Source organism: Ursus arctos, unplaced genomic scaffold (genome assembly GCF_023065955.2).
Source record: "Ursus arctos isolate Adak ecotype North America unplaced genomic scaffold, UrsArc2.0 scaffold_28, whole genome shotgun sequence".
In the NCBI taxonomy this organism is placed as follows: domain Eukaryota; kingdom Metazoa; phylum Chordata; class Mammalia; order Carnivora; family Ursidae; genus Ursus; species Ursus arctos.
This window is the reverse complement of record NW_026622963.1, coordinates 9,983,923-10,009,370: the sequence shown is the minus strand read 5'-3', so window position 1 is coordinate 10,009,370 and position 25,448 is coordinate 9,983,923. Positions and strand designations below refer to the sequence as shown.

At 57.4% G+C, this 25,448-nt stretch overlaps 2 protein-coding genes across 2 annotated transcripts; both read right to left on the bottom strand.

Moving 5' to 3' along the window:
- Positions 1 to 5,117: 5,117 nt before the first annotated feature.
- CPLX3 (complexin 3) lies at positions 5,118 to 8,598 on the bottom strand. The gene is made up of 3 exons (XM_026478615.2): positions 8,435 to 8,598; positions 7,188 to 7,275; positions 5,118 to 5,342 (listed from the first exon to the last, which is right to left on the bottom strand). The coding sequence occupies exons 1-3, from the start codon at positions 8,596 to 8,598 to the stop codon at positions 5,118 to 5,120; spliced, it is 477 nt and encodes a 158-aa protein (XP_026334400.1).
- Positions 8,599 to 9,515: 917 nt separating this feature from the next.
- On the bottom strand, positions 9,516 to 22,003 carry LMAN1L (lectin, mannose binding 1 like). The gene is made up of 13 exons (XM_044391971.3): positions 21,395 to 22,003; positions 18,036 to 18,190; positions 17,816 to 17,923; positions 17,669 to 17,727; positions 16,181 to 16,280; positions 15,689 to 15,809; positions 14,832 to 14,887; positions 14,100 to 14,232; positions 13,650 to 13,801; positions 12,521 to 12,588; positions 11,588 to 11,711; positions 10,830 to 10,957; positions 9,516 to 9,777 (listed from the first exon to the last, which is right to left on the bottom strand). The coding sequence occupies exons 1-13, from the start codon at positions 21,801 to 21,803 to the stop codon at positions 9,648 to 9,650; spliced, it is 1,743 nt and encodes a 580-aa protein (XP_044247906.1). The 5' UTR covers positions 21,804 to 22,003; the 3' UTR covers positions 9,516 to 9,647.
- Between the last annotated feature and the right edge of the window lie 3,445 nt (positions 22,004 to 25,448).

Sequence of the window (25,448 nt, the reverse complement as noted above, 5' to 3'; positions counted from 1 at the left end):
CCTGGGAAGCCTGAGAGAGTGGGGAAGGCCCCACACAGGATCCCCTGGCCTTCCCATAGCCTCTTCCCCTGGACTGGTGAGCAAGCAGTGAGCCGGACCCCGGGGAAGGGCATCCTCTTGGGTGTCTAGTGCTCAAACCCAGCTCCCCAGGGCCCCAAGCTGAAACAGTTTCCAGCAGACTGCTTTCCCCCTACCAGGTCTTGGTCTGAACGGCATACAGGAGCATCTTTGGAGACTTAAGGGAGGGGGAACGCATCTGCTGGGGGGCTTCTGGTGCAGCCAGTAAAGGGCTTCCATACTGGGAGGGACCTAATCCCCCCCCCAGCCCTTGTTGGGGCCATTGGGGGCACTGTCGAGCAGTGGTCCAGGGGCCAGAAGGCATGGCCAAGATGTTGGTTCTGCTCTTTGGCGCTGAAGCTTGGGACCCATTGATTAGCCGGTTCCTTGGTAAAATGAGGATGAAGATAAGCGCCCGGTGGTGGTTTGTAAGGACTAAAGGACTTACTGTATGGGAGCGTGACACCGTACACGCTGAACACAATGTTTTCAGATTTAGGGAAAGGAATGTACTTCATATTATCTCTGGGAGTGGGCTGCCCAAGAAAGCCTCAGTGAGAAAAATGAGGGAAAGGAAGGAGAGTGACTCCACCCTGTGGGTGGGTGGATGGAGAAGACCGGTTGGGAGGGAGAACAAATGAGGAAGGACGGGGTTGAAAGACCAATTGAACAAAAGGATGACGGGCTAGAGGGTTGGCCCGTGGACCCCACTGTGTGTATGTGATCTCTGCATTGGCTGTGCCCAAGCATGAGCCTGAAACTTCTACAGATGGGTGTGGGGAGAAGGGCCCCACTTCAGGGACAGGAAACGCCTGGGAGGCTGAGGCCAATGGAGGAGGCCCCGGGGAAGGGCCTTCCCTGGGGCTCCCGGCTGGTCCTGTCTCTAAGCCACCTGCCAAGGAAGGAGGCAGCCCAGCCAGAGGAGGTGGGGCTCACTCTCTAGGGTTCTCTTCGAATGGCAGAGACCTATGGGAAATGTGCTAATCTACTTTAAAAATATATAGTTTCCCCCCTAGGAGTGAGTTTCCATGTCTCACCTTTAACACTTTGAGTGTGCCAAGTGGGCAGACACGCCACAGCATCTGCGTGCCTCACTCTGCCCTGTCCTCCCACTTCCACTCAGTCCCCCAAGCCCAGAGCCAGCACTAGGCCAAGCTGGGGGAGCACCTGAGCCTGGGTCCCTCTGTCTGCCAAGGGGCCAGCAGATGGGCCGCTGGAGCAGACTGAGATGTCCCTGTGCCCTGCCTGCCCTTTCTTTTGCTAAGTAGGAAGAAGTGGAAGGACAGAGAACCTTGGTTCCTGCAGGAGGCCATCTAGAAGAGCACTTGTCCCCAGAGGCCAGCTGCCATCCCAGCCCCTACATGGGAGATGGCCCAACCTGGGGCTGGGACATCAGGGAAGGGACACATCACTGTCTCTAGAGTAATTCATACCCACACTTGAAATCCCACAGGCACACAAACACACAGACACTAACAGGCCACAGGCCGCAGACATACAAAAACACCGAAGCCACGTTCAGGTTCGCAGACGCATGCAGACCCCACATGGGCTTACACTCGTGATCACACACAGAGGCATGGTTCCTGCTGAATAAGGCCGAGGCAGCCTCAAGGCCACTGCTCCCCCAGATCAGCCCCCCCTGGCTCCCCTGCTCTCCCTGAGCCTTGCCCCGCAGGATTCTGGGAACAGTTATGCCCGGCAGGCACAGGGTTAGAGGCAGGGCAGCTGGCTCTGTTGCTCCCTCCCACGCCCCTCGCACAGCTCCCCATCCCCAACCCAGCCTCAGGCATCAGCTGGGTCAACAGGCACCGCCAGCATCTCAGGCTCAGCAAGCGAACATTCCCCCAGGAACATTCCCCCAGGTGTCCCCAGCGCCTGCGGGGGCGGGGGGGGGGAGGGCTCCATGTCTGAGGAGGTACCATCTGGCCAATGGGGGGACCAAGGGGGGAAGGGGAGTTCCTCTGAACTCCAAACACCATCACCCTCCCAACTCCTCCCTGGGGACCAGGTGGCCTCTGGAAAGTCACTGCTTCCCTCTGTTCCCCTCTCCCTCTGAGAACCAGGCCTGAGCTGTCTGTGTGGACAGAAGAAGGGACTGGAGTAGGGCAGGGGTCACCAATCTTCCTGAAACCGCCCATATTACGGGGCCAGAGAATGGGGGTGGGGTGAGGGGAGGAGGCCAGCCATCTTTGCCATCCCTCTCTTCCTGGAAGCGTGGACCAGGTCGGGTCACAGGGGCTGTCTCATCCCCTTTCAACATCTGAATCCTCACACTGCCTGCAAGCATGAGAAAGAGGAAAGGAGGAGGAAAGGAAAACAAGAGAAAGAAAAAGGCCCAGAGGGGTAAATGGCTTACTCTAAACTATGCTGCTCTAATGGCAGGGTTTTAATTGCTGTGGAAAGGGAAGTTTGGAGGCAAGTGGCTTTTTTTGTGGTCCTCACATCACACCAGGTGGGTGGACCAGTCACGGACCAAGTGACTGTGACTAGGCGGAAGCAGACACCGCCGGGAAGAGAGTAGTGGGCCAGTAGTCCCGTAGACAGGCCCTGAGGGCTTGGGAGTGGGGGCAGGTACAGCGAGGGGCCCCCCACAGGAGCGTATGAGTCCAGGACAGGTAGGAGCCAGGACCGGGGCGGAAGGGGGGGCACAAATGAGAAGGACATGGACTGACAGGGAAGCCCTGAGAGCAGGGGAAGGAAGAGGGGAGGCAGGGAGAGGCCAGCAGAGCCTGGAGACCCCTCAACCTGTCCTCCTCGCCCATCTCTGCCTGGGCGCCAGAGCTGGCTCCTTTTGCCCCAGAACCTCCCCCCCCCCCAATTCCAGGGCCACACAGACAGGCCTGGGCTTCCTGGGGCTCAGCCCCCTCAACTCCCTGACCCCAGGCCCCAACCAGCCTATTTTGTGAGGGTTCAGTGAGCGCTAACCCCCAGCCTCCCCCGTGGTCTCCCTCTCTGCCTCTTTCACTCTGGGTCCTGCAAACCACTGAGGGAAAAGGGGTCTGTCCAATCCCATTAGGCAGAAGGCCCCTGGAGGGTGGAGTGCTGACGTGCGCCTTGCTGCTGCTGACGTGGCCGAGGAGGCCCACGCAGCTCCCTCCCCACCCCACACCCAGCCTGGGGCTCCAGCTTGGGTCTCCTCCAGCTCTAGGAAGGTCAGGAGGGGGTTTTGTCCAGAGACTGACCAGGGGGCATCCTAGGAGCAGCTCAGAGGCCCAGGCCCCTTCCCGGGAGATGCTTGGGTGTGACATCCCGAGCCACACTGTCCTGGGCCTGTGTCCCTCCCTGCCCTGACCCTCCTAATTCCTCATCCTCTCTTTCTCCTCTCTCTTCCACCTGTTTCTCCCCATATTACCTACTGAGCAGGTTTTATGTTTCTTGTTCTTAGTTTACAAGGCAGGCCTAATGGAAACTTTGCCCTTGAAACCAAACCCTCATAGGGCCGTGCTGCCTATAAATCTTGGCTGGCTTCCCAAGACGGGTGCCAAGCAGGGACACGGGGTTAGCCCATAGCACCTCGTTGCTGCTCAAGGCCCTGGGGTGGCCTGCTTGGGCTTGGTTTCCTGTACCCCCCACAGGGAAGTAGGATGAGATTTGGGCTCTTCATTGTTTTTTTGTTTTTAAAGAATCAGTTGTCATTTATTGATGGTCTCCATGTGCCAAAGATTTCACAGGCAGTCATCCTTTGAAACATTATTATTTAGGAAGGGGGTAGTTCTTCATTTCACAGCAGGGAAAATAGGCTCCGAGGAGGGAAAGGGACCTGCTCAAAGTCACACAGCTGTGCCAGGACTGGAAGGCGGTTGCCCTGCCTTCTCTGTTAGACCTTCCATCCCCAAGGTGAGAAGGGGGGATAGGCTTAGGTGCCAGAGACAGCTGTGATTGAGCCACACCCCTCCTGGGGTCCCAGGTGCAGCCCCATCCAGCTGGCTGCCACACCCCCCTCAAAGCCCAGTCCTGTTTCATCCAGCCCCAGCTGGACTGGTGCCCTCTGTCCAGTGCAGGGACCCCACCCTTGCCCAGGGCCCCCAAGAGGGTAAAACTTGAACATCTTACAGAGCCTGGCATTGCTATGAAGCTATGAGTGAGGAGGGTTGTGGGGCTGTGAACCCCAAGATTCCTGGAGGTCTATTTAAGAAGGGGGAGGAAATTTTTATTTTTGATATATTTCAAATTTTTATTTTTCACAGAGCTGACAGAGGAGATCCAGCTATGGAATCCGGAGAGAGTTCTACGGGAACAGAACAGAAATTGCCTGGGCCTGGGTCCAGAGAAGGCCTAGAGCCGCCTGGGCTACCGTTCAGTGCCAGCTTCATCCTTGGCACTCGGCCCCTCACACAGCATCGCTCAGCTCCCAAGAACCAGAGCCCACAGTACAATGGCAGCCACTCGAGGCGACGGCTGCAGCTGCTGTCCTGCCCAAGGAAGAGTGTGGGGTTGGCTCCGAGGGCCAGGGAGGCCACACCAGAAAGAGTCTTAGAAATTACCCAGTCCATCCCCATTTTAGAGACGATGCAGTAAGGCCCAGAAAGAGCAGTGGCTTTCAAGGAGAATGAACGTGGAGGCTCAAATTCGGGCTTCTTGGCTACTGAGGGAGTCTGCCCAAAGACCCCTCTAAGCATGTCTGAGTGTTGGTGTCTAGAGGGGCTGGCCTGTGTGTGTGTGTTTGCCAGGATGTGTCTGTGGCGCATGCTTCTGCACGTGCTATGGTTTCCATGTCTCTCTGTGTGTCTCTCTACGGGTGCTCCTGTGTGCAGGAACTTGGGGCTGCAGCCCGAGAGGGATGGGCCTATTCCTATAATCTTAGGAGGCCTCTCCAGGCGGAGTAGAGAGGGTGGGTCCTGAGGGAAAGGGTGAGGAATGGGGACTTTGGTCCCAGTGGAGAGGGAGATACCAAAAGGCAGACTTGGGCCATGGATGAGAAGGGTCCTGAGCTAACACGGGACAGGGGGAAACAAAACTAAGATGGGGTATGGGTCCCTGGACATTGAGACACACTCTTAGCCCTCATGTGGGCCCAGCCCTCTGGTCACCGCAGTGGGCAACCCCAGGGGAAGTAGTCACATGATGTGGCACTTCTCAGCTGATTGCTTGAGGTCCCCCAATGTGGCCTGGGCCTTGTCCTTGAGTGAGCCGAGGTCCAAGCCAGGAAGACTGGCCAACTGCCCAAGGACGGAGGCCCTCTCCTCCTCCTCCTCTGTGTCCTCCTCAATCATCTTGGCCAGCTCCCGGGGCAGCTCCACGTCTCCACCTGCCATCTGAATCTGGCTCTCATCTGTCTCGTTCTGAAGGGAAGAGGGGAGGAGGTGGAGTGGGGCTGGAGGCCCAGGAAGACCCAGAGTTGAAGGGACAGGGAGGAAGCCTGGCCTGGGCTCCCAGCCCCCAGATTCTGGAGCCACATGTTCCAGTGAGTTCAGCCCCCACCCCCACATCCCAGACTCAAGCTTTTGTCACTTGGACATGCAGACCTTGCACTTTTACACCACCTAACTTCACTCTGAGATACTGAAGACACTAGCACAGTGAGTAGAGCAAAATGAAAATGTTTAGGAGTCAAACTGTTCCCGTCAGCGACGTCATAGGCTGGCTGTCGTTACCCACACCGGAGGACGGACTGATCACAGTGATGGGTACCACTTATCAAGTGCCTACTGTATGGCTGACGTTCAAAATACCCCTGTGAAGTCAGTATTCTTATTTCTATTTTACAAATAAGGAAATTGAGGCTCAGTTTAAGTAAGTAAATTACTCAATTTAAGTAACTTGGGCAAGTCACAAAACTAGGAAGCAGGGGCACTTGTTTTAAACCTATGTCATGGGGGCGCCCGGGTGGCTCAGTCAGTTAAGCGGCTGCCTTCGGCTCACGTCATGATCCCAGGCTCCTGGGATCGAGTCCTGCGTCAGGCTCCCTGCTCAGTGGGGAGTCTGCTTCTCTCTCTCCCTCTGCTCCTCCCTCTGTTCCTCCCCCTGCTTGTGCTCTCTCTCTCTCTCTGTCTCAAATAAATAAAATCTTAAAAAAAATAAACGTACATCATGGATTCCAACATCTGTGCTCTCTTTGCACAATACCTACTGGTTGCCTTTGCACTTCTCTATCCCTTTGGGGACCCTGGCACTTTCACTTTATGTCCTACTCAGTTACAGCCAAGGCTTCCCTCTTTTATTAAACTCAGAGTTCCCTGATGGCAGGGGTTGTGTCTTTCAATGTGCTTAGTGCAAGCATTTGAGCAATGACTCCATTCCTAGCTGGGTTTAACTCAGTAGCTTTTCTGGCTTTCTGGACTGGTTTTCCCTCTGAGAGACTGGTGCACTGTGGAGAGTCGGAGGCAGCCAAAGGATCAGTAAACATTTGTTGAATGAGTGAATGTGATGTTTGCATGTCGGATCTTCCAATTCAAATGGAAGATTCTGGGCACTGGGAGTACCTTGTGCCTCACTTCCCTCCTTAGGCTACACTTACATGCCCACCCAGTGCTGCAGTGCCTATGGGAGACTTCCTCCTAGCTGTTTGGCCAACCAACAGGCATTTTGCTCTCTGCAGACAGACTCCATACCCTGGAAAGCAGCCAGGGGTCCTACAGCAAGCTGAGGTTCCGCATTCACAGGCTCTGACCCTGCTCCAGCACAAGCTGGCTGTGTGGCCTCGTCAAGTTCCTTACTCTTTCCGAGCCTCAGTTTCCTTATTTGTAGAGTGGGTGATAGCTACGCGGAAGCGTTACTGAGGGGCTACATGAGGGAATGAAGGCCAAGTGCCTGGCACACAGAGGGTCTGCTTCTCTCCCCCACCCCGCCCTCCCTGGGTGTGCAGGCGCTCCGCCTGTACTCGAACTTGTGAAATCTACTGCCTTCCACTTCTTCGTCTGCCTCGGCCTGATTGCGGTTTGGAGGAGGGGGCCGTGAGGGAGAGAAGGGGCCTGAACTGGCTCCAGAAACACAAATCTATCAGTCTTGGGAAGGCTGGGCTTCCCTTCAGCACCAAGCCCTGGCCTCTGAGTAAGAGAACGAAGGATCCAACCAAGAACTCCGTGAGTTTTAGGAACTGAGAGTTGCGGAGCCGAGCCCGGACAAAGAGAGGGGAGCTCCAAGTTCAGGGTCCTGATGTGCCTACCAGTCCAGGCTCCTAAGCTTACCTTGGGCAGCCGATATTTATCTCGGAAGTGGCTCCTCAGCGTGGCCCGCTCCGCCTTCCTCTGCGTGAACTGCGCGTCCCGCTCCATCCTGAGGGGGCACGGGGGCGGAGTCATCTCAAGGGCTGAGAGAATGGGCGGGGTCTGCGAGGGACTGGCGGGAGGGGTCTCCGCGTACCCGGGCGAGAACAGCTTCGCTCCGGCTGGACTCGCCTATGTGTTGGGAGGGTGCTCCGACCTGGCGGGCCTCGGTTAGTCTTTGCTGCCTCTCCCCCCATCATCGCGGCCCTTTGTTGTCTCTGCACCTGGCACTGGACTATCGGGGCGGGAGCGTCAGCCTGTCTGGCTCGCTCCGCAGACCCTAATATGTGTCCCTCTAGGCCTCCAACTCCGTCTGTCTTTTCCCTTCCTGACAGACTGTGTCGTGTGTGGGAAACTATTTGGGACAGACTTGGGTTTGCATCCTGGCTGCACTGCACTTTTGGTATGTCACTTATTTCCCTCTTTTGCAACTCACAAAACTATTATCAGGATTAAGCAAAATAATTGCTAATATTTAATGATATACCATGTGCCAGGCACTGTGCTATGTAGTTTACATGCGTTAAATAATTTAATCCTTATAAATATATAAGGCATGTTTTATGGTTACCATCCCCATTTTACAGAAGAGGAAACTGAGGCACAGAAAGGTTTAAGTAACCAGTCTAAAGTCACCCAGCTAAAAAGAAGAAAAACCTGGATCTGCATCTAAGCAACCTAGCTCTGGAGTCCAGCCCCAGCTGCCTCTCTGTCCCAGCGCTGCCTGCACACAAGTAGACACTGAGGCTCAATATCTATGAGTGCCCCATCTCAAGATCTGTCTCCGTGACTCTGAGCTGCCTCAGCTGCCTCGCTTTTCTCAGAACCTCAGGCTCAGAGGAGCTCCAGTTGGAAGATGCGGACGGCTAGGACCAGATCGGATTAAGGGATTACTTGTTTCATCAGAAATGCACGTGCCGCCACCCCATCCCAGGTCCTTACTACCCCTGCCCCCACTCCTTCCGGGCCCAGAGTGCGAAGCTGGAACGGGGTCCTGGGTTTGAGATGGGGTGGCTCTGGGGACAGCCTAGAAAGCACATCCCAGTCTCTTATCCGCATCTAGGAAAATAAGGTAAGGGGACTCGGGGTCTGAAACCGCCTTAGAGGTGAGCCAGGTGGTTAGAGGGGGTGGGGGAAGGTCGTTGGAACCAGGAAAGGATCCCACTCACTTCTCTTCCACCAGTTGCTTCTGATACTCCTCATACTCTTCTCGGCTCATGCCTTGCGCTTCGGCCGCAGATTTGTCCCCGTCCCCCTTGTCCTCGCCGCCCCCGAGGCTCCCGGTGAGGTTCTTCAGCTGGCCGCCCACCATAGTCTTCACCATGAACGCCATGGTCTTCTCTGGCCCTGGCACCGGGCGCCGGGAGCCAGGCACGTCCGCACCTACTTCAGCACTAGGTCTCGCGGACAGCTCCTGCCGCGGGCCGGCGCCCCACGCTCTGAGCCTCCCGCCTCCCGCCCCCGCCCAGGCCCGCCCCCACCTCCCCAAACCCCTCCTTAAGGGGGGCGGGGGGCATGCACGGGGCTGTGGAGGCTGGACCACGTGCCCGCTCTGCACTCCCGCCTCCCCCACGTGCCTCCTTCCACGCCAAGCTCCGCCTGGGCATTGCTGACAACGGATTAGGGCCTGCGGGGGTGGGGTCGCTCCCCAGGGAAAGGGGCTGCATTGATGCTCCTGGAATTCTGCTCCCTACTCTCCAGTACTCCCTCTTCTCCCAGGTCGCTGATAGCCAGGATTTCGGCTGGCGGTTTCAAGGGGCAAAGATCCAGCCCTGGGCCCTACCCCATCCTCCCCAACCACTGCCCCAGCAGCTGCTCACAGAGCTGGAAGCTGGAAAAGGCAAGAAGACCAGAAAACAGGAATCCCATTATATCTCCATGGGTTGTCTCAGAGTTCTCTGTCACATGCCAGCCCCTCTGACCCCTAGAGCCACAAGAAGTGGGGAGGGAGAGGGTTGTTCATGGTGATGCTGGCTGGGCTGAGCCAGGAAGGACACCTGGAGATATTACTCATTGTTCTGGGTAAATTTGGGGATAGAATTATACATGGTTGTGACTTCCTCTCTCTCCATCCTCTAGGGCTCAAGGCTTGTGGGGTATCTGGTCTTTTGGCAATCAAGCCAGTCCTTGACCTCCTTGCCTGCTTGGAGCTCACTGTCAGCTACCTGACCAGAGAAGGTGGAAGACTTCAGAAAGATTACGGAGAAGTCAGAAGGTAAATGAGCATATCGAAGCATGGGGAGATGTAAATCAGCTTTAATAAGATCGGAGCTCCCCAAAAGCTAAGGTGTGGGCAGGAGCTGGGCACCCAGAAGGAGAGGGTACTGGCCAAGCTCTGTACCCTCTAGACACCATCCATCTCCTTCAGGGCTTTCAGGTGAGTCATGCATGCATGCTGGGGGAGAAAGGCTGCCTCCTCAGAACCCCCAGGGCCTCAGAGATGCTTGGTGCAGGACACAGAGGGCTGCCTGGGGACAAACAGTCCCAAAGGCTCTTGTCCAGCTCCTGCCTACTGCCAGGGAAAGGAGAAGAAGGTTACTTGGATTTCTGCCTTTCGGGCTCTTGAGACGAGGCTCCCACACTCACCTCTCTAGCATCTCTCCACTACAGCCTCCCCTGTTCTAGGACCTCTTATGGCTCCCTTGGCCTGCCCCATCAGGACCACATTCTTCCCCTGGGATTCAAGGTTTGTCCAGGTGGCTCCAGGCTTATGGCGCCATTGCAAGCCTACATAATGCATAAGCTTATGATCATTTCCACTTTGTACCTTTGCTGTTCTCACCTGGAGGCTGTCCTCTCTTCTACTCTACTTTTAAAGCTCAGCACACTTCACTTCTCCCCTGGGACCACCCCAGACCACACTGATCCTTCTTGTCTTAAAATTCCACCAGTAAGGACTGTCAGGCCCATTTCTGAGCACCTTGGCACACTCTCCATCTCTAAATGCTTCATTCATTCAACAAACACCCACCAAACAGAATTAGTGACCTCCCGCTACCCTGTAAATTCTCTTTGCCCAGTTTCACAAACTGATCCCACACTTTGCTTTGACAATACTGAACTTGCCACTTTTTCTCCAGAATACTGTATTTTTTTAATGCTTCTGTGCCTTTTCTTATGCTGTTCCTCTGCATTGATGCCTTTACTTATCTTGACAGTCTGGAAAACTTCCAGTTACCTTGATGACCCATATCCAATGTCCCTTCCAGGTCAATGCCCTGATCGTCTCAAGCTGGGTCAAGTGCTTTTTTCCTGTACTGTCATAGCCCCTGAGCTTCCTGCCATCATGGCACTGATCACATAACTATCAGTTACTCAACAGTTTCTCACACCAGCAAGTGAGTTCTGTGAGGGCAGGACTTAGATGGGGCCAGCAGTTGAGCTGGTGGTCAGTAGAGCCTATCAGAAAAATGGGTCCTAGCCTCGGTGCTGCTCCTTGCCAGCTGGTAGACCAGGCCCATTCCCCCTGGACCTCAGTGCCCCGTCTCTCAAATTAAGTGGCTGTGACCCAGAATGAAGCGATGCCAGGTAGGTGTAGGATGTCTTACCCACGGGAAGACCCACCTGAAGTGCACATAGCAGAAGAAGCCTAGAGTCTGAAGGAGGAGGAAGAACAAGAAGATGTTGGGCCGCAGGCATGAGGAGGCCCCTGGGCGCTGACCGGGTGGGCGGGGCTTCTTGGCTGCTGCTTTCTGAAAGGGGACATTCTAAAGTCCTGGAGCAGCTTCTTGCCCAAAAGGAAAAAGGGGACCTGGAATCTGGGCCATGTGTGGGCTCTACTTCCTTTCACCAGGCTTGGGGCACCCTGCCTTTCACCAGGGAACTTGAAGAGGGGTCAGAGTATAAAGGTGCATCCCCCACCCTAGCTCCCATGGCTCCATCATCTGTGGGAACAGCTGGGAAGGTCTAGGGCCTAGGATCATCAGGGCTCCGAAGGGTCTAGAGATGAGAAAGAGAGAAGCAGAGAGCGAAAGACAGGATAATGGTGAGGGCAAAGGTAAGAGCAAGATGGGGCACAGGGAAGGGAGGGCTTCACCACCGAGTCTGAGTACTCCTGTTTCCCTTCTGGTCACTGAAGGGGGTTGGACCCAAGGGTCTCCAGGGCCCTGCTGGCATCGCGAGTCTATGGGACCGTCCAGAGAGCAGAGAGAAGATAAGATCTATATCACAGACACAGACACAGACGCAGGTGTGCCTGTCAGCAGTCCCAGGAGGGGGGCACAAGGGCAGGAGGGCCTGGGGATGCAGAAGTGCTAGAGGAAGGGGGCTGAGCCCGGACCTCAAGGATGGGGTCCTCATGGTACCCCGTCCTTCCCTCTCACCAGTGGGCCCTGAAGGTCCTTCTGCAGGAGGCTCAGGATCTGATCCAGCTCTAAGAAATGATGCTTGGTGCCCACAGGCAGATAGAAGAGCTGGGCTCTTGAGGCCACGTGGGCAGCGGCATCCCTGATGGGGGTGGAAACCAAGGGAGATGACTCATTACGCCTTCTGGTTGCACCCAAACCTCCTAACCATTTCTCATAATCCCTAATGGCAGCACCTGGTGTGAAACAGACACCATCCATAGGGCCCCTTCTTAGGGGTTGGTCTTCTTACCCCAAACCTTCTTCCTGTATCCTCAGACAGCTTTAGTTCAGAGAAAGGTCTCCCTAAAGTTGTTTGTCTCAACTCTAGGCTCCTCAGGCTCTGCTTTCCATAGCCAGCCCCCAGGGGATTTAGTTCCTCTCCCTCTTCCCATCTTCCCCCCCCGCCAGTGTCTAGATGTGGTATGGGACCCAGAATCCGGCATCCAGCCTGAAGCTTTCCTCTTCCATGGCATCAAGGTGACCTCCCTGTCCCCAGAACTCTATGGGTAGCTCCTGAGGCTTGGCCTAAAGTGGGATGTTAGGGGGCTGGGGACTTCCCGCCCCTTCAGCTGGGCCTGATCTTGGTTATGGTTCCTCCAGGAGCTGTCACTGAAGGAGGGCTCAGATTTACCAACCTTCCCTGGGGAGGTGGGGTGTCTGATAGGGGTCCCTCCCAGGGAGAGTTACTTCTAAACTAGGAATTTCAAACTTTAAACTTGATTCAATTAAGTTCAGATCAAGTGGATAGACCTAACTCTGCCCCAGCCCCTCCCCATCAGACTTGGTGCCGGATACTCAGAAAATGAGGAAAGGAATAAGAGGCCAAGGGAGGGACTTGAGGCTGAGCAAGTGGGTGGAGCAGGGCTTCTCTGCCCCTCCCCCATGGCCCCTCCTCTCAGGTGCCCTTACCTCATCTCTTGCAGGTGCTGGAGTAGAGTTCTCTGTCCATGGAGCAGGGCGCTGACCTTGGCAGAATCCTGCAGGAGGGTCGCCCTGTTCTCTAGGGCCCATGGCAGAGCCCCTCTCTTCTCAGAGTCCCTCTTCCCCAAGGACACTGCAGCCCTCTTCCTTCTGGAAGGCCTTGCCAGCTTACCTGGCCCCTCGTCAGTTTGGACATTATTGACACACTGAGTTTCTCCCCTGTCTAGCCGGCCTTCTGGATTCCCTCCCCCGCCAAACCCCTCTCCCTGAGGGTCATGGGCTCTCTGTCCTCTCCTACCTACTACCCCCCAGGGCACAGGCCAAGATGAGGCCAGTGCCGAATAACTCTCAATGCTTGGGCCTCTGTCTTGCTGAGTGGCCTGGAGAAGTGACCGCCCCTCTCTGGGATGGATAGAATCTGGCAGGAGGAGTTCTGAGCCTGGAAGTAGGATCAGAGAGGCCTAGCCTTGGAGTGCAGCCCCTTCCCCTCCTCCCCCCTCCAGCAGCCCAGCCTCAGCTGCTCTGGCCTGAGCACACAAGATGAAAGGCCTGCGCCGCCAGAGCCCAGCAGAGCTCCCAGGAGCCACGGGCCTCTTCTGCTCGGCATCTAACATCTTGACTGAGTCCAGCTCTCAGGCCCCAGGCTGGGCGTGCCACAGGGCATGGTTCCTTGGAGGAGAAGCCAGGATGGCAGGGGAGATGAAACAAGGATTCTGGCGCATCTGAGCATTAAGCAACCGTATGTGAATCAAATCACATGTGGAGCTACATGCAAATTAGCACCCAGTCTATTTCTGGCACTTGTCTACAGCCTGTGTCCAAATACCTGGCATCTCCTCTCCCCAGCCCCAGCTGCATGGATCCGTGGGCATATGCTTGTGCGGGGCTACTCTCCTGCTCACTCCCCTGCGTGGCCGCTCCACCCCGTCCTGCCACCTGCAGCACAGCACCCCGCTCTCCTTTCCCTCCAGACCTTGGGGGAGACGAGTTCCTAAGTATAGCACTTGCTCCTCCTTCTGGGCAGAGGGAGCCCGCCGGTACCAGAGGCCCAGTGCCTGAGGGAGCGTGCTTTTCCAGGCCTGCAGGCAGGGCTTTGGGTGCCCCAGGGGCCACTCACCCAGGCTCCCACAGGCCTGGCGTGGCCCGGGGACCCCAGCTGCTTCTTCCATTGCCTCTCAGCCTGGGCCACCTGTTTGGACAGACCCTGGAGAGCCTGCAGGATCTGGCGGTGTCTGCCCAGCGTCTCCTCCAGGCCAAAGCTTCTTTCCCCTGGAGATTGGGGCAGAGCTGTGACAGGCAGCCAGCGACAGTGGGGTAGCAGATCCTATCTTTTGGGGGCTCCTTGGAGAGGGGGAGCAGAAAGGCATGGCTTCTGCTTCCAAGACTCTCTGCTGGAAAGATATGTCTGGGTGGTGGGGTGGGGTTAGGACAGAGCACCTGGGACCCAGGGCCTGCTAGATGCGGCCTCCACAGACCTTCCTCTCCCCATTAGTTAAAGGGCTCCTGGTCTGAAGGGAAGAGGATCCTGTGATGCTCAAATGGGCCCCTGCCCCACCTGGGTCCCTACCCTCATCCTGCACTTCGGAGCTCAGCTGTGGAATCACGTCCTCCCTGGTGCCCAGGGCCAGCCTTGCCCGAAGCCCTTCCAGCTGCCTCGCCAGCCGGAGCTCCTCCATCTCCAGAAAGGGATGGGCGGGAGGCTGGGAAAAGAAGACAGAACTCAGGCCTGAAACCCATGGGAGATCTGCGGGTGAGGGGAGCTTTCCCACAGGGCCTCCAATCCCCCTCCTGGAGCAAACATTCATCGCAGCACCCCTGCTGGGTCTCCCTCGGCTCAGCCACCAGGCCCTGCGGGCTGCAGCGGATCCCCACACCCTTTGCTCCTGCTGCTGCCTGGCTCCAGCAGCTCTCTCAGGACTCAGACCTTTGTCCCTGCTGCTCCTCCACTCAGCTACCTCTCTGCCCTTTCCAGCCCTTTCCAGCCCGTCTCTAATAGGTGGCCCTCCCTGCTCCCCCTGGGGGGTCAGGACCCCTCTTCTGTGCTCTCCCAGCCAGCTGGGGAGCTGCTTCGGGACAGGGCCTAGCTCTTAGGTCACCTCTGGCCCCCAGCACAGCCCAGAACAAGGCCTGGCCTGAGCAGAGCTCAGAGAGATAGACAGACAGATAGCAGTAGATATAAAGGCTGGAACGACAGGACTGACTGCACAGGACGTGACCAGAAGCATCTGGGGCGGGGAGGGGTCCCTGGGCCGTCTCTCCCCCTGCTCTCCCCTGAAGGCCGGCCCAGGGCTGGCATCACCTTCGGATCCAGTTCACTCAGACTGAAGGTCAGGAAGGACAGGATGTCATGGTCATCTGGAAAGGGGGGAGAGGAGGGAAGGTAAGACACCCCCCTCCACCCCTCTGCCCACTTACTCAGCCCCCACCCTGCCAGACTCCATTATATTCCAGGCAGGCAGGAGATCTGGGTGATTTTGGGCAGCTCTATCCCTTGTCTTGCTCACTTCATAGGAAATGTGTGAGGGTCAGACAAGCAAATGGGGGACTGTGAGTGTTGACCCCCACACAGAGCCAAAGGTGGGCCCACGGTGAGTGGCTAGAGCCAGGGCAACAGACTAAGTGACACCCTCAGGCCCCACAGCGTGGCTGCTACTGGCAGAGGCAACCAGGCAACGGCCACCTCCTCAGCATGGCATGTCACTCTCCTCCTCAGAAACCTTCCATGGCTCCCTAGTGCCTGGAGTCTAAGGACCAAAGTCCTGGCCTTCAAGAGCTCCCACTCTCAGATCACACCCTGCTTGCCAGCTGTGGGTCCGTCTGTGGACTCTTCATTATGTTACAGCCTTTGGCTCCAGTTCCCTAAACACCCCTCATGGCTGTCCCTCTTCCACTCGCCCCACAGTTCCCAGCTAGGTGCGCTGGAATAAAGACTTCTTGTGCTGTATCCTATTTGAGACTTTCGGCAGCTTTGCATGGCAGACATGAGCTTCCCCGATGGTAACAGAGGCCCAGAGAGGGCTCGTGCATGACTCCCCAGGCCACATAGAAAGGAAGTGGCTGGCCCACACCCAGAGCTCTTTAGAAGGTGTGGTCAGGATGGGTCATGGGTCATTAGGTACCCACTCCTCTGCTCTCACCTGCCCAGAAGGCCCTCACCTGCCAGGGTGCTGGTGGCTGCCGAGACCCCAAAGAAACCTCCAGGAGCCAAAAGCAGGGGCCCCGTGTCAACGCAGACCTCATCTAGGTCGTTGGGAGTGAGGCCACTGTTCAGGGACACCTGAGGGTCACAGAGGACTGAGCCCCTTGGGCATGGAACCCCCTCCTCTCCCCTAACCCCAGCAGCGGGGCATCGTCCCCACCCCTGATTCACTGGCTCCCCGGGTTCTAAAGGCGGCCCCGGGGCTCGGTGTCAGAATGGCATGGGGGACACGCTCACCTGGTCTCACGCTAGCCCTCGTAAGTGTGTGCTCTGGGAGTTAGCGGTCTGTGCAGGGAGGAGGGTCCCCGTGTGTGCCAGGGACCCTATGTGGTGTCACGGGCACTGGTCTGTTGGGGTCATGGTGCTCACATAGCACCCCTGGAGCTCTGAGCCCTGCGCTCTGCCTCTCCCTGCCCAGAGCCTCTGCAAAAGCAGGAGGGGCTACTCACGCGCAGCCTCTGCCCCCAGTAGGTGATCCGTGCTCTGAAGGGGTACGGCAGGTTGCGGAAGTCCCGGTGGCAGGAGCCCAGCACCCGGCTGGCTCCGTCCCTGTGGGCACTTGGAATCCAGCCCGGCCGCGTGGGACCCAAGGCCTGGCCAGTGGGGGTGGTCCCAGGGGCTGCTCTGCGCGGGCCTGTGGCACCACCACCCTCCCCACTGGGTGACCCGGGATGGGACAGGTCCCTGTGGTCTAGTGTGAGTCTCCCTTGCTGCAGTCTGCTTCTTCAGCAGAAGAGAGACGAGCGGGAAACCAAGCCTTGCCTGGCAGAGTGCTGGGACTTGGAGTTTACAGAAGAGGCCCAGGCCTTCCTGTGACTCTTCCCTCGGGGGACAGAGCCTGGACCAACGTTGGAGTTCTGCCCTCAGTCCCCCAGGCCCACCGCCTCCTCCCACTGTCTCTCCCTTAACCTCCATGTCCCCCTGCGCCTCTGGGCAAGGCTTCTCCAAGCTCAAAGCAGCAGGACAGACTCAGGACTGCCAACACGAGACGAGGTCTACGGGCCCGAGAGGTCCTGAGTGTCTCTGGGCACACAGGCACACAGACCTTCCGCCCAGAGGGAGGTGGCACGTCGCAGGGAGGAGCCCCAGCTCCAGCCAGCACCGTGTGACCTTGGGCAAATTACCACAGCCTTCCAGACCTGAGTTGCCCCATCTTGAAAATGAGGATAATAATTGAAACTACCTCATAACATTGTTATGAGGCTTAACTGAGACAGCGAATGCCGAGTGCTTGGCGCTGCGCCAGGCACCCAGGTAAGCCCTGCTCCGTAAGTGCTAGCAATTATTCTAATTGTTATGAGCTCAGGGGCGTTTGCTGAGAGACACTGGCGGACTGGCCCGGCTCCGAGGAGGGATGGGCAGCCACGTCATCCGGGAGAAAGGGAAGGCGCGGGCAGGCTGGCGGCTGGAGCAGGGGCAGGGCGTGGCCATCTGGCCTCAAATCTCAGCTCCGGCTCCGCACGCCGCGGATTGACCTCGGGCAAGTCACTCCACCTCTCCGGGGCTCAACATCCTCGACTGTAATTGGGGACTAATAATCCCCCCTCTCCAGAGTGTTGCTGACCAGATGAGATGCTGTGAGTGACAGCGCTCGGCACAGCCTCTGCCCTGAGTCATTTCGCACCCCGCCCCCCAAGCGGGGAAATGGGGGGGCTGTGAGGTTGAATGAATTGAGGACTCGGTGGGGCAGTTCCTGGGAAGCACAGGCAAGCTCTGGCCCCCACCCCAGAGGAGGCCCAGCTGGGACCAAGTTGGGGGGAGTTCCCAGGCAGCCGCCAGAAGCTCAGAGAAGAGGCCAGCGGAGGGCACAGCCCCGGCGGGGTGGGGGGTCTCCGTCAGAGGCTGGGGCAGGGGCCCGAGTCGGCGGTGGTGTGGGTCACCGCTGAGGCCCTTGTGGCCCAGGAGAGGGGTGGGGGTCAGTCCAGACAGGCCCTTACCCACGAGGCTCGTAGCGAGTGTGCCCATCGCTGGCCAGCACGCGGATGGCGGGGCTGTTCTGCATGGGAGGTGACGAGCAGCCTGAGCCGTGGGCACAGGGAGGAGGGTGATGGTGTAGATGGGGGGGGCAGGAGATCACCACTCACCTGGGCATCCTCGGCCGAGGAGTCGAAGAGGATCCCGATGCCGTCCCACGAGGCCGGCCCCTCCAGGACGGAGCCTACTTGGCCCCTGCCGCGGGTGTACCACACGGCCTGCGGGTCCCCAGCCGCTCAACCCGGGGTCCCTCGGGACACTGGAACCTTGGGCTCACCACCCACCTCCCTGCCTCACCCCCTCTGCCAGGCCTTGGTTGGGGCCACTCACCAAGCCCTGGGCTCCCCGGCGCCCCGGCCCGGTCACCCTCATCTGCACCTCCACCTCCCAGGCCGAGAAGAGGACGGGGACCCTGCTCCACACGGCGCCGCTGCGGTTCTGCAAGGATGGGGCCAGCCGCACTTCTTCCAGGCCCAGTATGGCATCTGTGGACCAGGGCAGCTCAGGCCCGGGGCCCCACCGTCCCCACTTGCCCCAGCATGCTCTCCCTGGCCGGGGCAGGGCCGGGGGGTGGAAGGAGGTAACATCAAGGCCTGCCAGTAAATAACAGGCCAGCTGTTGGACATGGGAACCCACTGAAGAAGGGGGAGCAGGAGTCCAGCACAGCCGGGGAGGGGGGAGGCTTTGCCAGGGCAGGGCAGTGGATGCCTGACCCACGGGGGGGTGCTTTACCTGCCTTCTCATGCAAGCCTCACCACAAATCTGTGTGGCCTGCTTTTAAAAGACCCCATTCTACACATGAGGAAACTGAGGCTCAGAAAAGTTAAGGAACTAAGTGGATTGGAACTCAGCTCCATCTGATTCCAAAGGGCGGCTGACCCTTGAACAACACAGCTTCAAATTGCACGGGTCCATTTAGACACGAATGTTTTCGATAAATGCAGTATGACTCTGCAAATGTATTTTCTCTCCCTTATGATTTTCTCCCTTCTTCTTTTTATTTTTTATTTTTTATTTATTTATTTTTAAGATTTTTATTTATTTATTTGACAGATATAGAGACAGCCAGCGAGAGAGGGAACACAAGCAGGGGGAGCGGGAGAGGAAGAAGCAGGCTCATAGCAGAAGAGCCTGATGTGGGGCTCGATCCCAGAACGCTGGGATCACGCCCTGAGCCGAAGGCAGACGCTTAACCGCTATGCCACCCAGGCGCCCCCTCCCTTCTTCTTTTTAAAAATCTATTTATTTAAGAGAGAGAGTGTGAGAGAGCAGGAGTGTGAGCAGGGGGAGGAGGAGTGGGGGAGGGTTAGGGAGGCAAAAGAATCTCGAGCAGACTCCGCGCTGAGTGTGGAGCCCGATCCCAGGACCCTGAGATCATGACCTGAGGCAAAACCAAGAATCTGGTGCTTAACGGACTCAGCCGCCCAGGCGTCCCTTTTTCTTATGATTTTCTTGATAACAACTTTCCTCTTTCTGGCGTAGTTATTCTAAGAATCCAGTATATAATGTCTACATCATACAAAAGATGCGTTACTTGACTGTGTATCGGGAAGGCTTCTGGTCAAGCTAATAACAGGTTTTGGAGGCGTCACAAGTTATACCCTAATTTTCTGCTGCGTGTGGGCTCAGCGCCCCTAACCCCTGCGTTGTTCGAGTGTCAGCTTTTTCCACCACAGGAGAGATTTGTGTCTACCCCTTTTTGTGTCTCAGGTGAGGAAACAGGCCTCAGGCAAAGGAAAAGGACATGCCCAAGGCCACAGGACACAGCAGAGCCCTTTGCGAGAACAGCCATGCTGGGGTTCAGGCCTCCAGGCCGTGGAAGCATGGAGAGACTCCAGGGTGGCCAAATGAGGCCGGGTGCTTCCTGGTGGGGGGATCTAGGGGACATCCCAAGGTGAGGAAAGCATGAAAGCAAAGGTGGGGACAGGCTGGCAGGACCGTGAGGAAAGGGTGGAGGATGGAGTGTGTGTGTGTGTGTGTGTGTGTGTGTGTGTGTGTGTGTGTGTGTGATTTATCAGGGGCTGTGGCTAAGTGGAGGTCTGTCTGGGAGGGGGAGGGAAAAGGGAGAGAAACTGAGGCAGGCTTGGCAGGAATCAGGGGAAGAGAGATCAGAGGCCTCACCCCAGCTGGCTCCCCACCCCTACGGCCTGCCAGCCTGGAACCTGGCCCAAGGCCCAGGCCTTGCCAGGACTTTCCGGAGACTGCTAATCCAGGCTGTTTGCTCAGCAAGGCCAGGGCTGGGGGCGGGGAGGCTCGGAGGCTGCAAGGCCAGATGTCCTGGGGGCCCTTTGAAGCCACCACTGCCTCTGAAGTGACTTGCAGGAGGCAGGGATTGTCCACCGAATAAGACACGCACGCAGCTTTATGTGGACCTCACCCCAAACTGCGGCCTCCTTGAGTCTGACAGCCCGTGTCTCTGGGCCGAGCACAGAGGGGCATGGTGGTGTAAGTCTGATGAAAGGATGAGTGAATGAATGAATGGACAGGAAGCATATCACTGCGTGATCTTGGAGAACGCTCCTCTGCTCCCCAGACATATGGTCTGGGACACTCCAGACTCGACCGGGCCCAGAGCAGGGAGTGTTATACGGGCCCTGCCATCGTAGGCCTGAGACGGGGCCTGGCTTGGTGCTGTGAGAATTGGGCCCTTTCTTTGCTTACCTCCTGTGCCTCTGTGAGGGAAGTATTGGGCCAAAGACCCTTCTGACAGGGCCTGTCATCTGGCAGGGATATTTGTTCTGATCTCAGTCAGAAATCATGCCCTTCCTCAGCACCTCCATCTCATAGACACAGAAATACATAGTGGATCTGCTTTCTCTCTTTGCTTTGCCTGCTAGGTGGCTCTGAACCAGATCCATGGCCTAACTCTGAAGGTTGGGCAGACCACACAGCATGTTTTGGTGACAAGCCATGTTCTGGACTCATCAGCCTCAGCCTTAGGCAGCCTCTGCCTTAGTCTTGTTCATTCCTAATTTGAGCTCCTCTGTACTGCATGGGTCCTTATAAGTCCTCAGAAAGCCTGTTGAGGGGCGCCTGGGTGGGTTAAGCGTCATTTTGGCTCAGGTCATGATCTCAGGGTTGTGAGATTGAGCCTCACATCAGGGAAACAAATCCTTTGCGAATGAGACCAAGTAGAAGACAGACTCTATGGGCCTGGGTTTGGAAGTTCCTCTCCTGCCTGCTTCCACCCAAAGCACACACAGGGCGGAGCTGGTGCCCTCTGGCAAAGCAGCTGGTTAGGTAGCTCCCTCCGGGAAGCTCCCCCCGCCCCGTTCTCATGGACGGCCACAGGCCTGGCAGCGAGGAGCAGGGAGAAGGGAGGCAGGTGCTGGTCCACGAAGCCTTGTGTCTGTGTGGGACGCAGCGTGTGAGCGAGCATGTGTGTGCTTATGGGTCCAAGAGGCAGAGGAAGAAGAGGGGGTCCAAAGAGAGGCGAAAGGAAAAGAGAAGTCCTGGGGCAGAGAAAGAGAGAGGCCGAGAGGAGAAACGGAGACTGGTGGATGGGGGTGGGGTTGCGGTGGCTGGAGAAGGAGAGAAGCCTGGGAGGGGTCCTGGGGCTGAGGCCACTGCCTGCCTCAGGTCTGGGCCCCTCTTGGGTAGCGGCTCGTACCAGCAGGCCCACTCGACCCCAAGTCACAGGCACCTAGAGCTGGTCAGCCCCTCCAGCTGGTCCCCACCCCACACCTCACCTCCATGATGACTCCAGAAGGGTATTCCTGCCCCGGGCAACGCTGGTCTTGGTCCTTTGAAGCTGAGCTTGTACTCAAACCTTCTCTGAGGGGGACTGGCCCCCTCAGGGCTGTGGGGGCCCAGGAGCAGAAGGAGGAGAAGGCAGCGCCAGGGCTTGGGGCCGCCGACCACCAGCATTGTGAAGGGACCTGGCGTCCAGGGCTTGGGGCCGCCGACCACCAGCATTGTGAAGGGACCTGGTGTCCAGGGCTTGGGGCCGCCGACCACCAGCATTGTGAAGGGATCTGGTGTCCGGGCCCCAGGGAGGAGCTGCAGCTGGGAGGCCAGGGAGGGGCTCCGGGGACTGGGCCAGGTGGGGAGGAGCTGGCTTCTGGCACTGTCCTCTCCCTTCATCCCTGACACAGACATCCTGTTCCTTCTAGGCCTGACCTCAGGCCCAGCCCCTCCCTCATCTCCAGCCTGACCCCTGACCTCTCACGCACCTGGTTCTACGCCTGTTTCTGGGCTCAGGCCATCTTCCCACCTTCCCTCAGCTCCAGCAGCCATGAAGCCTCAGGGATCACGAGCACAGGCCCCGGCCCTCAACAGCCCTGTCCTCTCCCCTTGCTCAGGACGGGCCTCCACCTCCTGCCTCCTTCCCACAGACAGGTGTTGTCCCAACTGTCTGGTCATCGTCCCTGCCCCCTGCACCCCGCCCCGCCCCTGGCCTTCCCTGTCCCGCTCGCTCTGCCGGGGCACTCAGCTCAGTCCCACATTCCCTAACACTCATGTTTCCAAGCAGCCTGCTTTCCTCCACACATAAATTCCATGAAGAAAAGAAAGGGAGTCCTAACAGACAGAGCGATTAAATGCAATGTGTGGACCTTGTTGGGAGCCTAATTTTAACGAACCGACTGGGGAAAATGAGACTGTTGGGGGAAATCTGAACAATGAATATTTGATTAAAATAAGGAATTACTGTTAAAGACTTTAGGAGTAATAATAGTACTGTGGTTACATTTTTTAAAAAAAGTGTTTCGTCTTTTAGAGAAACGTAGGAAAGCTGTACCGATGAATTGATATCCTGTCTGGGATCTGCTTCCAAGGGTCCCGGAGCTCAGAGCTTGGGGGTGCAGGGGCACGGAGGGCACAGGATTGGTCTGGAGCTGCTGTTCAAGCTGGAGGGTGAGGATGCCTGCGCTCATTACTCTCCGCTGCATGTGTTTATATGATTATTTCCATACTAAACACGTCTTAAAAAAGAAATCCTATGTTTCAAATATTTTTCACTCAAATAAATGTTCACTTTCCCGAGTGGCTGGCTCATTCGCCAAGCATTCTGGCTAGCTGAGGTCTCACTGCGCTTTGTAAGTTCCCGGTAGGATTACGTTACCAAAGCTCTACGAATTAATTAAAATCGAGGCGGTAAGTGGAAAATTTTAGGACACGCTAAAAGGAAACCTTCATTTCTCACCAGTAAGCCCTCGGCCCCCTCCCCCCGCTGTCCCCCTCACCTTCTCGGCCACGCTGTGGAAAGGCAGGCCCCGGTGTGGCCCTGCTCCCTCGCCTGCCACTCAGGCCTTCTCGCTCCTGCCCCCACTGCCCCATGACAACCGCTCCAGCCAGGCCTGACGGTGACCCTGTTCTTTGCGTCTAGTGGACACTTCTCAACCTGCCTCTGCCGTGTGGAAGGCCGAGGAACATCCACTTCCCCCACCCCCTCCCCCGCTCGCTCCGGGTGGCACCCCTCCCCCTTGCCCCTGGCGGCTCCTTTCCTCTGCCCTTCCTCCCGGGCCCCTCCCACTGCAGCTCCCTGTGCTCGCACCTCTCACTCTCCACCTGCTTCCTGGCCAAGCGTGCCCACAGCCACGGCCCCCAGCACATCGCTGTGCTCAGGATCTCCAAACCTCCACTGTCAAGGCTTCTCCCGGAGCCGCAGCCATGAAGGACGTATAACTCTGCGGGGGCATCCCTACTTGGATGTCCCAGAGGGCCCCAGACAACACATCCTACCAACCTCCTGATCTCCAACCTCTGGCCCGTCCTTGTCCAGGGCTGGCGTCTCAGGGCTGGCGGCCCCGAGCCCTCCCTGGTCAAACCAGAGCGAGCTCTTCAATTTGCTCTTGCTACTCGCAGACCGCCTTACCTGGTCCTCTCATCTCCAAGCCTGTCTCTGTCTTGTGAAATGGGGGAATAACAGCGTGTATCTCCAGGAGTTGACTGGAGGGGTGCACGAGGGATACATCTAGCGTGCTGAGAACGGGGCCTGGCCGATAGTTAGCACTCAGATCAGTAAGATGTTAACTGTATTCACCTTCCTCTCCACCTCGTATGGCTTCCCCAGCCCAGGCCACCACCAGTCACCTCCTGCCTGGCCAGCTGCAGCCTCCCCACTGTCTCCCTGTCTCCACTCCGGACACTCCCACCCCCAGGGCCAGACTGTAGCCAGAATTATTTTTCTACAGTGCAGATCTGACCACATCACTCTTTGGTCCTGAACACTTCAATTGCTCTCCGTCACCTTTGTACAAAGTTAAACTCATGGGATCTGCAGAGCCGGCGGGGGGGGGGGGGGGGCGTCTGGGCCCTGCTTTCTCTCCAGCCTTGCTTGCTCCTGAAAGCCCCCATTGGCACCTGAGGCCCAGCCACACCAGACTAAGGCACCTTTGCCCAGGCAGTGCCCTTCCGTTGTCTGAAGCACCTCATTCTCTGTCCCTGCCCGACCTCCAGGTGTCTGAGAACCCACCGAGCGCCTCCTGCCTGCTCCACCTCACCAGATTTCGGGGCACCAACTTGAGCCTGAGTGGGATCCCCATCGTCATGAGCTCCATGAGGATAAGAACTCCATTTTCCTTGTCTATGTCTAAGCAGCCAGCAAGGGCAGAAAAAAGGAAGGAGGGAACAAAAAAGCCAAAGGCCAAGTGAGAGAATGGAAGGAAGGACGGAGGGGAGGGGAGGGGAGGGGAGGGGAGGGGAGGGGAGGAAGGAAGGAAGGAAGGAAGGAAGGAAGGAAGGAAGGAAGGAAGGAAGGAAGGATGGGGGAGGACTCGCATGCCACCAGGTGGAAAGACCAGGAGCACCTGGCTACGTGGGCCTGCATGCCCGCAGGTCCCTATCCGCTGGCCCCCGCCCCTTCTCTGTCCCGACCCCACAGCCACGCACGATTGCAGGGCTCTAAACCCAAGCCAATTGTCAAAATGCCCCGCCAGCAAAGTCAGGCTGGTAGCTCGACATTGGCCATAGCGAGAATACACCACGGATGTCAGCAAACTCTAAATCAGAGCTCCCTGCCACGCCCTGGGTCTGCCCATGACCATCACCGGGGCGCTGACTGGCTCCCTCCCTGGGTGCTGGCTCCCGCTGCAGGCACACCCCCTGTGCTCTGGCAGGCGCCCAGCCACCCCTCTTGCTCTAAAGGGAGGCTCCCCCTTGGATCGCTCCATTCCCGCACTGCTACCTTTTCTGCCCCCTCAGACGTGGATACGGCCAGAAGGTAAACGTCCTTCCCTTTGGCATCAGACTTGCTCACGCCTCTGCCGCCTTCAAACCCCTACCTCATCCTCTTTCCCCTTACAGCTCAGTTTCCCAAGACTGGCGACCTTCCCGCAGCGCTCACACCCCCTAGCCAGGCCCGGAAATTGCACCCCCACAAACTCAGGTTTTGCTAAAGTCACCAGCGAGTGGCCTCCTCGTTGGCTAACCCCAGGGGCAGGCTCCAGTCTTCTGGGAAGAAGGGACCTGCTGGCTCGTCCCTCGCCTCTGCCGTAGGGCAGGCTGCTGCCTCCCTCTCTGTGCCTTGCCTGGTCAGCCTCCTCTCATTGGCCTTTGAATGCAAAGAGCTCCCCCAAGCATGGTCCTGGGCCCTCTTCTCTTCTGCACGTCCTCCCAAGTGACCTCCTCCTTGGCCCGGGCTTCCGACCCGAGCCACACACTGATCTCTCAGATTCCCCGCTCTGGCCTCTGGGTTCTAACAACTTACTCATCGCCTCTTGGCAGCTCAAAGGCACACCTCAAACTCAACACGCCCTTAATAGAACTCATGATGTGTCCTCCCCGCCCCTCGCAGCCATTCTG